Source organism: Plasmodium fragile (assembly GCF_000956335.1).
Source record: "Plasmodium fragile strain nilgiri unplaced genomic scaffold supercont1.26, whole genome shotgun sequence".
In the NCBI taxonomy this organism is placed as follows: domain Eukaryota; phylum Apicomplexa; class Aconoidasida; order Haemosporida; family Plasmodiidae; genus Plasmodium; species Plasmodium fragile.
Genome location: NW_012192606.1, coordinates 37,864 through 50,694, shown reverse-complemented (window position 1 = coordinate 50,694; position 12,831 = coordinate 37,864). Strand labels below are relative to the sequence as shown.

The window sequence follows — 12,831 nt, the reverse complement described above, 5'->3', positions numbered from 1 at the left end:
CACAAGTTGTTCTAAGTCACTTGTAGGCATTCCACTTGGAGCCAGTCTGTGGCAGTTGATTTTTTTTCACTTTTCCCTTTTTCCGAATTCATGCATCAATAAAATCGAACGAATTGGCATAAAAAACAGTGAAAAGGCAAAAAAAAAAAAAAAAAAAAAAAAAAAAAAAAAAGGGAAAAAACACAAAGCGCAAAGCACTGTTTTGTAAAAATGTACACTTGTATGTGCAGTCACATGTACATTTCACATATCGACATGTTCACAATTATACATAATTAAAAAAGGAAAAATTGAAAAAGAATTGGGCGATGTGTACAAAACGGGTTTTGCTTTCCCTCTTTTGCTTATATTTTATATTTGTACTTATGTGTATACATGTATATATGTGCGTACACTTTAGTTTGCGCGTCCACCTTCACATAAATGAAAAAAATAAAATAATAATAAAATAAACAAAAAAAAAACAACTCGGGAAAAATAGCGAAAAAGGCGAAAAGAACGGAATTTAAAGAAAAAGTGAAAACAAGTACGGAAAATGCTGAAGAATCAGAAAAATTGGCAACAAATCAGGTAAAAAAAAAAAAAAAAAAAGTATGTACGCGCATGCATGTACAACATGTGACAGAAATTTTTTCTTCAACATTCAGACAACCAGAAAATCGCTTTGAAATTTTCATGTAGAGGAAACTTTTTGCTGCTTTATCGTTTTTCTGCCTTGCTAGAGGAGTAAGCAGATCGTTTTATAATTTCGTTATTTTGAAAAAAAAAAGCAAGGGTAAATAAATTAAAAATATGAACGAACTGAGGTTAAATAAAAGTATAAAATAAAAAGGCGGGTGTGGGAACAAAAACATTGCTCCCTCTTCACGTCCAAAAACTTGTGACCAGAAGTAGCATTGCTTCGTATGAGTGCGCTTCTTAAGAAATCAATCTGCTTCGTTGTCCATTCGCCGGTTCGCCCATTAGCATGTACACCATATTTTACTTATTATTTGCTTTTACTGCTTGGTGATCTTGTAGCGACGCTGCTCGAAAGAAAACTGTACGCAGAAATGTGCTCAAAAATGCACACCCACAGTGTACGCAAAAATGTACTCAAACATGTACTCAAAATCGCACATCAAACGTGAGCGCAGGTTTCTTCGCCGCAGTTCTTTCGTAAGTACTAACACATACGAGGCTACAACGAAATAGAAAACAAAAAAAAAAAAAAATGAGTTCCAATGCCGCGCGCAGCAGAGCCTGCAAGGTGCAGAAGCTCAACATTTTAGGAGGTGTACAGAACTTACTTTTCGCAAATGTGAAATTAAGAAATGGTTATGGTGGAAACCCTCCAAACCTAACAATGGCCCAATTGTAAGATCGGCCAAACAGCATGACAAATATGTCACCGCCACACGCAGGTAACCATTACCTTAGGATAAGCTGCAGGAATGTTTGCAGTGCCCCACAAAAAGAAAAGAAATAACAAAAAAAATGTCTAACCTACTGTACAGGCTTATGTAGAATATATGTGCATCCTACAAATTGGTAGTGATTCACCTTAAAAAATATAGCGGCAATGGCTACCTTTTTTTTTTTGTCTTATTAACATATGTGAGTTCTTTTTAACAAGAAAAAAAATATATATATATAACTCTTTTGCTCTTAACGAACAATGTTGGGAGAGCAGAATTGATTGTCTTGCTTATCCAATGTGATTCTCTTCAACTGACAAGGAGAGCGCATTCACCTCGAACAAATGATCACCACATTTGGAGTGTACCCAAATGTGAAATTATCAAATTGGGATTAAAGTGTTACTGCGACGAAGAGATATGTGGGAAGCGGGGAGAGTAGAACTTATTCGAATACGTAAAAGGATAAAAATGATGGAGAATATAAAAGAGACCCTTATAGGGGGGGGGGGGTGCCTTTTTCAGTTGTGTCCTGACGTAGCGGAAACGTCTGAGCTAGTTACTCATTTAGACGGGTGACAACAGCGCTTGGGGCGATGTATAAACAACTGTGTGTATTTATGTTTATTTCATTTTGCTTTATTCGGCTGTGGTTTGCTTTTTTTTTTTTTTTTTTTTTTTTTTTCCAAAATTGTGTAGCCACATGGTCGCCATGAAATATGCTGCTTGTTAAACAGTACATTGGCCATTTTTAGCCTAGTTCCCTGCCACCAGCGCGGTTAACCCCCTTTGGTGCATTGTTCCTTTAAGCTTCAAATGGTACGAGCGCACTTGGTGCAAAAATCAAATGTGTGTCTGTTCCCCCATGAATCGTATAATCTGCATATCCTATATGCTCTTGCACGTAGCAGGGGTTAACAAATATGTTTGTGTGAACCTGCTTGATGGGGTGGGGTGTGTTTTTTCAGCTTTCCATGATGACATATGGAAGGGCGGACCAACAGTGCAAATGACTTAGATGCCCCCATGGCAACTGTGCTAAAATGGTTGGCACGGCGGGGAACGCATGCAATATCTAAGCGCGTGTGTATACACATACGTTTATGTACATATATATATGTGGGGGAATAACAGCGGCAACTATTTTGGTGGAGTATGTGTAGGGAAATTTGGTTTCTTTATTTTCGCCCCGCGCGCATTTTTTTTTTTTTTTACCTTTTTTGCAATTTTCCCTTGGGGGGCTTTTGCTACAATTGCACATTTCGCCGCCTTGGGTATGCGCGGAAATATTCTTGTATGACCCTTTTCCTTGCGCGGTGCGCTATTGCTGAGAGGTGCATTTACACGTTGAGACAATCTAGCAGGAGGCCAATTTGCAGGCAACACAAATGCGCACTATAAAAATGAGGGGATACGCGCTCATGTTAACACAAACCTAATGGAATGAACACACAATCGCCATTGCTACCCCTGTTTATGTCAGCACCGGGCAGCGGCAAGTTCTCCCCCGGGTTACACTAAATTGGAGTAAGGGGAATCTTAAATTTTAAAAAGCAAGGCTTTTTCCGCATTTCTCATCAGGTCACTTTTTTGTGATTGTATCCGCCCCCCAGCGCGTTTTAAAAATTAGCCTGTTATTGCACGTACACTAATGTTTATGTGCGGATGAACATGTTGGTTTTTTTTCTGTTTTTTTCCCCTTTTTTTTTTTTTTTTTTTTTTCCCCTTTTTTTTTTTTTTTTTTCTTGACCCTTTATTTTTTTTTTTTACCATTTTTCCTTTTTTTTCTTTTTTGTTTCCCCTTTTGCATTGCCCTTATGTGAGCGACTATCCCACCATAGCGGTAAAGACGCATCCTTACCTCGGCAAAAGAGTTATCACAAGTGCTATGGCATGTTGGGATGCATCAAATGCGCATTTCCTTTTGTACACTTTTAGCGCTTAAGGAAGTTTCCCAATGTGTTTTACTAGGTATATAGGTACATTTGCGAAAACAAAAAAAAATTGTGACACAAGTTTGAAATATTTGAGAAGATATATATAAAAAAAGGTTGAACACAAGAAAAGAATATAAAATGCATAAATGAATATATGTATTGTATACAAAGCGTGTAATGAATTGCCCACTGTCAGAAAAGTATAAGACATTTATGTACCACCTTGAGTGTAAAGTGTTGGGAAATTGCGCCAAATGATATGTGCAATGTTTATATGTGCGTATATATATGCATAACTTTTTTTTTGATTAGTTCCACGCGCACACTGCTTTAGTATCCCATTCATTGCGCGAGAGGCGACATATAAGGCCACCACCATCTGGCAATAGTACCCCACGTGTGATCGGCAGGATTATTTTCTTTTCTGCTGAACGGTCTGCGACGGGGTTCTCCAAATTTTAAAACGGAAACAAGTAATAGAGGGTATGCAAGCATTCGTGAGCGTACACAATTTCTCGCGTAGCTAAGTTAACACAGTATTGCAAGTGGAGCCAAAACCCAACTGTGTGGTTTATACAATAAAAAAAACAGTCGATTCAAAGGGAGTCCAATTAAAGACAGCCCAATAGAGGAAAACCCAACGCGCACAACAAGTCTTAAGCGAAATATGAACCACTTGTGCAGATTTTAAGAAAGGAGAAAAGGGAGTTAAAAAAAAAAAAAAAAGCTAAACAAATAGGTAAATAACAGCATAACCAAATAAGAAGGACAGGGGAAAATGAAAGGTATAAGGAGTTTTGACCTTTTAATAAAGGGAAGAATACATTTAAAAAAAAACGAATTGAACAAAATAAGCAAGAGGACCTTTGGAGGAACCTTCAATCATAACATAAAAGAAAACGATCGCGTACCACCAGCCTTAGAAAATCCAAGTTATAAAAATTTGTTCGATCATGCAGATGATATAAAGCTGTGGGAAATAGAAGAGAAGGAAAATATTAGCCACAAGAAGGTGGAGGATTTGTCCGAGTTGGTTGAACCTTCAAATCATCCACATCAGTATGAAGGTATATTTGTGAGGACAAGATATGCCCATTATAACCAAACAGCTGAACCCGTTTTTCCAAGAAAACCAAATTTAGAAAAAGGTGAATTAGCTAGTGGAGCTAATGTAACAAGAACAGATGTATGGCATAACCCTAACGAACCTGCTGTTGTTTCAGTGGGTAAATTTGAACCACATAATTTTCGACCAGCTGGTTATGCTGAAAATGCACCCAACCCAGATAGTATAAACTCAGATTATCATCCAGATTTTAGAGAGTATAGATTAAGAAGTGGAAATGCAGATAGAAGAACTTTTATGTATTTTATAAGTGCCTCGTATTTTTTTATCATGTCTTCAATTATGAGATCCACCATATGTAAATCTGTGCACTTCTTTTGGATTTCCAAAGATTTGGTTGCAGAAGGAACTACAGAATTAGATATGAGGACAGTGAGCCCTGGAGAGCACGTTGTAATAAAATGGAGAGGGAAGCCAATTTTTGTTAAGCATCGAACCCCTGAGGATATTCAGAGGGCTAGGGAGGATGACAAATTGGTGGAAACTATGAGAGACCCTCAGTTAGATTCTGACCGAACTATTAAACCTGAATGGTTGGTTAATATAGGGGTGTGTACACATTTAGGTTGCATTCCAGCCCCCGGTGGAAATTACAATGGCTACTTCTGCCCTTGCCACGGTTCCCATTATGACAATTCTGGCAGAGTTCGTCAGGGCCCCGCGCCGTCCAATTTGGAGGTCCCTCCTTACGAGTTTATTGACGAGAATACGATCAAGATCGGGTGATCCGTTGCCTGGTTAAGCGGTTGCCTGGGTTAGAAGCGGTTGCCTTCATTTTTGCTGCCGAACACCCCTCATGGGACGCTCGCAATGGCAGAGCCATGCCCAATAGAGGTCAGGCCTACACTGGATAAGTCGTGGAACGACGCAAGGACCCACCCATTTGAATCCTCGCCCATCACCTCAAAGGCCACCTCACTCGTTCACGCAGGTAGAAGCTTCACAGTGCGATCGCCAGCAGTTCCTTTTTTTTATCCCCCTGCACATTGCGCACTACACTTTTTGTTCGTTCATATTTTTTTTTTTTTTTTTTTTTTTTTTCCTACCCTCCAAGTAGACATATTTTTGTTACAAACAAAACAGGCCATTCTTTAAAAACACCATGCCATGTATATATAAATATATATAAGCACATGTGTGTGTGTATTCATGGCGCACCCATTTGGGTATAAGCAGAGCACCTTTCAATAGTGTAAGAAATGGTTGGCGACAATGTGTACGAGTGACTCCAAAGGGACGAGTCAGCCATGGTGTGTGCATTTATCCATCTGCAATGTGGTCTTAAAAGGTCCCGCGTCTCTACCTCTTTTCTTTATTATTCCGTAGCGTTGTATAACAAGATGGCAATAAACGGATCGCCGTAAAAGCGTCAGGGGGGGTTCACATATTCTGTGCGCAATGTGTACCCAGGAGGGGAAAACAAAAAAAACATATCGACAATGCAATCACAAATTTGTGTCCATGTAAAAGGGGAATACGTGGAATGAGCCAAAACGAAAATGCAACATTCCAAGTAAGCATGAGAAAGTATGGCGATCTTTCCCTCGTAGTCCGTTTCAAATTTTTGTGCTGCAGGATAATTTGCCGTTGTGGACAAAATATAGAATCGAAAATATTTTTAAAAAATTGTGTTTTAAGTTTCAGAATGACGAATGGACCGCAAAAAAAAAAAAAAAAAAAAAAAGAAGCGTGGCATTACAAAAAGGGGTATCCACGCGTGTGCAGGTAATGCGTGTATGAGCGTGTGGGTGAAGGGGCGAGTAGGCCCTAGGCGAAGGTGTGTGTGCCTGCGCACGTGTGCATACGCGCGTGATGGGGCATTTTTAAAGATGCCCAGCGGGTGAAAAGACTAAAACAATTGTGTGAAGGGGCAAACGTAAGCATGCGCACGCAAACGAGCGAGCTGCGCTCTAAGGACGAGTGCACAAGAAAGATGGGTGCAGTGTACACGCAAGCGGTGTGAGTATTCCTTATTCATCCATACGCTTTTCTGTCCTTTCTTCTGCCTGTTCATTCCTCCTGTTCAGTCTTCCTCGCCTCGCCTGCGCCACTGCTGCACCGTCACGTCCTGTTGCAGGTGCAACCCTGAACGAACGTGTTCAGCTTATTTGATAAATGCTTGTACAAGAGGAAACAGAAAAAATTGCTTATGACGAAAATTATCAGGAGGAAGCCCAAAAGGAAGACGTATAGGTTCCTTGTATTGTGAGGAGGTCCATACGCGCCGCCAAACTGCGATCCGCCGAACGGCACGCCGGTGTGCGGTGTACCGTTCAACTGTGCACCGTTACACTGTGCAGTTGCATCGCCGGCATGGCCCCTGGTAATGTAACTGATAATGATCCTCCTGTAGTGTCTGAATTTGTAGAGAATGTATTGAAAAATGGTTAAATTATTCCTGAAAAAATTATAAACTTTGAAATAAAATGTTTGAAGGCTGTCCACTGAAGAATTATAATAAATGAGGGGTGTTTTGAATATGTCGTTATGACAATGATTTTCATAATACAAAAAATTGAATATATTTCTTTTTTTTTCTTTAAAAATAAAATTTGGGTTTTTATCGTGAAAGGCATTTTTATTATGTAGTAGCATATTTTCTTCTTCTTCACCACATAATGGGAACTTTCCACCCATGGAGGGAGAAGTGTTTCCCCCGTTGGCAGCATTCGCCGTTCTTCTTCCTCCACCTACACCTGTCCCTACTCCTCCTGCGCCTCCTCTTGTGGATTTTTCGAAAAGATATATTTTTTCGATCTCATCGTATAGTAAATCTTGTAAATATTTGCAAATATACTGGAGTGAATCAAAATGTTTTTTATCATTAATTTGTAAAATGCATATATCTTTCAATATCTTAAAAAAGGATTCTGTTTTATTTCTGTTTTTATGTAACGTTTTCATATTTTTTTCATTTATCATAATATATTTTAGGAGAAGGCTAATTGTGTTTTGTAAAATTTTAACATTGGACAACATGTGATATATGATTTTGGTTTTGTTGTTGGTAATTTTTATTACATCTTTCAATTTTGAAATTACATAATTATTTTTATTTTCGATTGTTTTTACTTTATCCACTAATGTTAGTAAGGCATGTCCTCTTGTATTTTTTGCTTTTTCTTCAATTTTTTCTTCTCGTATGCAATTTTGTTCATACAGATCATACTGGATGTTATCATTGAGCACATGATCAAATTCGTTAAGATATTGTAATTTATTTTCTTGAATATATTTTCTTTTCGTTTTAGTGTTTATTATTTTATCTTGCATTTTATGTTCTGGTTTGTTAATAATTAATGGGATTTGTTTTCCTGATTTTAATTTGACAGAATAAATTTTCGACTCGTTATTATCATCATATTCGCTAATGATATCGTACACTTCGTTAACAAGTTTACTATTGCTTTCTTGTGTTTCTTTTATTTCGTTCAAGATTTTTATACTTTTGTCATTGTTTTTCTGTTTGTACTTTACATTTATAATATTTTTCATTTTGTCTTTCTTGTGCATTTCTTTATGTATCCCCGCTTCATCTACGTACTGTTTTAGATATATGTCTGAGTATATCATGTTTTCTATTTCGCTTAGGGTTAGGCACATGTTTGCCTGATCGAAGTGACCACGTTGACTCCTTTGGATGTGCAATTCGTGATATGTCCTTTTTGACTCCTCCAGCAGGTTGCCACTAGCTGCCTTCGCACTCTGGTCATTTTCCGCTAAGCCATTTTTTTTCCATCCTAAGCTGTTTTTCCAAACCGATATACGACCTGTAATTAGGTCTACAAGAAGCTCCGTAATCGCTTCACACTGGGCTTTTTTTTCATATGGCAAAGTTTCTTCTTCATTTCCATGTACACTTAGCACCTTTTGTGGGGCGTGCAGTAAGTTTGCCCTATTTTTCACCCTACGGGACAGGTACATGAGGGTGGCATTCCCCATCCTAGTCGAAATGGCGTAAACTAGCTTACTTTTAGAAGTGGGCAATTTTTCTGAAAAAAAGTAATTTATCGTGCAATTTGCCGTATGATCCGAGATGACGCTTCTTACGTACTTTTTGTTCTTCGTTATGTCCTCTCCAATTCTGCTACTAGACAGACTACTCCATATATCTGCCACACATTTGGACATGAGCTTCATATCCCTGGGGTTTCTCATCAGCGCCATGGTGTGGTAGCGCGAGTGCACGTTTTTGCATCTTAACATATGCAGATACAGCGTAAAGGTGTTAATGGTTGGGGGAGTTTCGGCCCTAATTTGGTGATTTATAGAGAGGTCCTTCGAGTGGAGCGGCTCCCTGGGGCGGGGTAGTTCCCAATCAGCATAGTACTCCCCATCTAAGTAATAATCCGCATTATCTGCGTCCTCCTCCTCTTCATCCTCCTCCCTGCAGGCATAGTACGACAAATCTGTTCTCTCCACAGGGTCGTGCCTTTTGCAAGTCCTGCTTGTGTCCGAATGCGCAAAAAGAAGACCGTGCAGTTCCTTCTCAAATGTCGATTTATTTTTTTTCTTCAAAAGCAGCCCATTCTTTATTATATCCACACACCTGTCACGGTAGCACAGACTAGCTAGTGAGGCATAACTCATGAAAGACATAAGCAATACTGAGTTGAATATGTTTTTCCACTTCATCATGAAATCAAAGCACCAGTTGATACTCTCCAAATTGTGTGTCTCGTGTCCCTTTCTTAGTTCATGGAACAGGTACATCATTATCAAGCCGTCCTGTGGTTGTTCCTTCAGAGGGGACATAATTTGCAGGTCCTTTATTCTATTCTGTTGTTGCATTTTTTCCCATATATAAGTCATGCGGGGATCGTCCTCCCCCATCTTGTGCGGTAGATACCTCGATGCATCGCATGTTGGAAAACAAAAACGGGGTGAATAAGAAGCGTGTAATTTTTTTATGTGTCCTATTTTATTAAACTGTTTTAATAAGAAGAGTTTTCTGAACAATCCCCTATTTTTTCTGATTTTCCTTTTTTTTTTCTTCAAAATTTTATACTTCCTTTTTCTTAGGCGGGGCAATCTCTTTCCAGATATGAAGAAGAGATACTTTCGCAAAGTGGACTTGATTAAGTTACTTCTAAAGGTAAGCAATTTGTTAATATCTCCCGCATGTTTTTTCAAGCAGACCATATCGAAATTGCACAGAAGACGGGGCTTCCATACAGTGAGCAGGGAGTATATACGCCTATTCTGCAGTATACTATTTTGTACGCTTTTTATAGCCCCATAGTTGTAGCAGTGCACTTTGGCAGGTTTCCTTGTTGGTGCGCCATTCGGACTCGCTGGAATGGTACTCTTATCAACAGTGTGTGGACTTGTTCCACTGTGCAGGGGAACGTGTCTTGGGATATTCACACGGCTGTACAATTTTGGAAAAACACCTCTCTGGAGCACACGGAATGGGTAAAGAAATCGCTGACGGGTCGGTACATGTTTCTCCACTGTGCTTCCGCCAAGAAGTACATCATCCACGGGGTTGAGGAAGCGATCCATTTGGATGGCGTCTTTCACGTTGTAGTGATCGTAGTTGAGCTGGTCCTTATACCTCATCAGGTGTGCAATGTAAGGTATGTACTTGTTAACCACATTTTTGTAATTGACGAATCGGTAATTTTTTAAAAGCTTGGATATTCTGAGTTTGTTAAAATTTTGAAGTACAGCATATTTCTTCTTCACAGTTTTGTTCAGGATGACTAGCGCATGAGGTGAGACATTCTTGTTGTATCCTTCCTGGCCTAGCACATTATTTTTTGTGGCTACAGTCGAGGACACACTAAATTTGTCTTTCTCTTCTTCCTTGTGTTGATTGCTATTCTCTTCAACCTCCTTGATGGTGTTCCTTTCATGGTCTCTTTTATCATCATCAACGTTTCCTATTTGTTCTGTTAAATTATCAAGTGACGGTTCGTTCATGTTACCACTTTTGGAGTCTCTCTCTACAAGTTGTGAGTTCATTAGTTCTTTTTCAATGAGCTCCATGTCCATGAGTTCCTTTTTAATCAATTCTGTGTCCATTACCTTTGAATCCATAAGATCAGTGTCTATTAATTCTTCCTTTACCGTTTCTGGATCTAAGAAGGATCCTTCGAATGGGGTAAAGTAGGAGGGCGTGGGGGGGGATTGCTCCGATGTGATGGTTCCGGTAGTGTGTATATCTGTTGAGTGTAGTGCATCCTGGTCACGCTTCTTATCTATGTGTCTCTGTCCATATCGACGGTCGCTTGGTCCTGGTGCAGTGCCCCTTCCACCGTGCATGCGTTCCTTGTCCTCAAGGAGAACCTCCAAATTTTCTATAACCTCATGATCACGAATGTTTTCATTTTTTTCATGTTTGTAATTATCGTGGAAATCTTTTTCAAGCTGAGTGATGTTATCATCTGAGTATATTTTATCACTGAGCATATCAACACCAGATGATGCAAAAATTTGCAAATGTGTCAAGGTACAATAATAATTATTTTCTAAATTGTGATGAGACAGGACAACAAATTTCATATACTTGACCCAACAATTATCTTCATCGTAATTTTTACAATAATCATATATGTTAAAGAGTTCAAAACTTTTTGTAAAATTGGTAGCAATTTTTCCTAGCTTTTTCCATTTTTTTGTTGGGTATACATCACTCCCTAATATTTCAATGACTTTGAAATTCGACGCATAATGTTCTAGTGAGACTAATCCAATTTTCTCTATATGTATAATGTCACTGAATGAGTAGATCCACCAGATGTCTGAATTGCATGGCGTCAGCATGTAACTGTCATAGTCGTACTGTTGAATGGATCGAATGTTTATAATTCCTTTGCTGTACTCGATTATCTTCGTCCCGGTGTCTAGGGAGCCGAAGTCGATCTTCAGGTTCAGACTCGTCAAGTTGTAGTTTTCGCCGAGAATGTACTTTTCTAAATGGGGAAAAAAAGGGGGGAAGTGGCCAAATGATTACTCAGGTGTGAAGTGATCACACGGACGTAACGCATTGATCAAATCTGCGATCTGCCTCTAGCCAGGAAGACCCCGGGGGGCGCCTCTCAGGATCACCTCACACACACATACCTGTCGACGCGCTGTCTTGATGTTTATTTATGTCATTCATATAAGTCGTATCTTTGGGGGTGAAAAAGCTTTTTATAAGAAAAAACAAAAAATTTATTGAAATTAAAAACCACCATATCATATTCCCTTGTCTTCCGTAGTAGTAACGTTTCGATTTTTTTTTTTTTTTTGTTTACACTTATTTAGCTTTCTGGCTACTCTGCAATTTTGAAGACTGCCCATGCTTGTCCCCTTTGGTATGCAGCGTTCACTGAGCACTGTTGCGGGGCGTATTTTATGTGGCTACTTCTGCAGGTGCGCTGGCACTTATTTAGATTCTTGAGAAGTCGCATGCTGCATCGTTTGTTTTACGTAAAGATGAACCAGTCTGGTCACTTTTGAGGGCCGATCGCGTGGGGGCATGTATATCCTGGGTGCATCTGCGCAGTTGCGTAGTTGGGTAATTGTAGAGTAGCTGCAGAGTTGTGTACCTGCATGTCTGCGTATCTGCGCATGTACTTTCTTCCGTTTCATCAACCGGTGCCTCAAATTACGGTGATCCCTTCCTCGACACGTTTCCGGTCAGCATGCGCGTGCTCGATGATTGACTCTGTTTTGCGTCGTGCTTTGGCCGAAGTGCTTGCGTGTTCTCAAATATATTCATGCAAATATGTACTTGCATGTATAGGTGCGCCCATAAAGGTTATGCGAATGGGTCTACTGCCTTGAGGGTATTGCACTTTCCCCGGGAGTGATCTGCAGAATAGGGGGATGGCTCCGTTTCTGTGTCTTTTTTCGTTTTCTCGTTTGGACTTGAGATGCGGAAAAGGGGCACGTTACGGAAACGACGAATTGGGAAGATCAAATGGGTTGGGGATGGGACAAATGGGCGACGCTCCGAAGTACAGCGGGCGGCACAGCAAACAAATGGAGATAGCGCTGCGAATTAAGCAGGCGGTACTGCAAACAAATGGAATGCATGGCAAACAAATGAATAGCGCTACAAACAAATGGGTTGCGCCGCAAACAAATGGATAGCACCACGAACAAACGAAAGCGCTTTTTGTGCGTGCTTTTACAAAAGGCGCACGCGTTTTTATAAGAGTCCCATACAGGTACATTTACATGTGATAAATATGAAGATAAGCGTTTCACAGGACTTCCATTTCCCTCATATTAGTCAATTTAAAACGCCGAAAAATGAAAAAAAAAAAAAAAAAAAAAAAAAAAAGGTACAATATAGCAATTAAGCAGTGGGGCAAGGGAAACAGCAAAATTGCGGAGATGCGAAGTTGCGAAGCATTGCAAAAAAAAAAAAAAAAAA

General features: G+C 39.5%; 2 protein-coding genes across 2 annotated transcripts; one reads left to right on the top strand and one right to left on the bottom strand.

Annotated features, from left to right (window-relative positions):
- Positions 1–4,112: 4,112 nt before the first annotated feature.
- Positions 4,113–5,186, top strand: AK88_02594 (ubiquinol-cytochrome c reductase, iron-sulfur subunit; the record flags this gene model as incomplete). The annotated part of the gene is made up of 1 exon (XM_012480219.1): positions 4,113–5,186. The coding sequence occupies one exon, from the start codon at positions 4,113–4,115 to the stop codon at positions 5,184–5,186; it is 1,074 nt and encodes a 357-aa protein (XP_012335642.1).
- Positions 5,187–6,521: 1,335 nt separating this feature from the next.
- Positions 6,522–11,649, bottom strand: AK88_02593 (uncharacterized protein; the record flags this gene model as incomplete). Its single annotated transcript, XM_012480218.1, has 2 exons — positions 6,522–11,377; positions 11,529–11,649. The coding sequence occupies 2 exons, from the start codon at positions 11,647–11,649 to the stop codon at positions 6,522–6,524; spliced, it is 4,977 nt and encodes a 1,658-aa protein (XP_012335641.1).
- Positions 11,650–12,831: the final 1,182 nt, after the last annotated feature.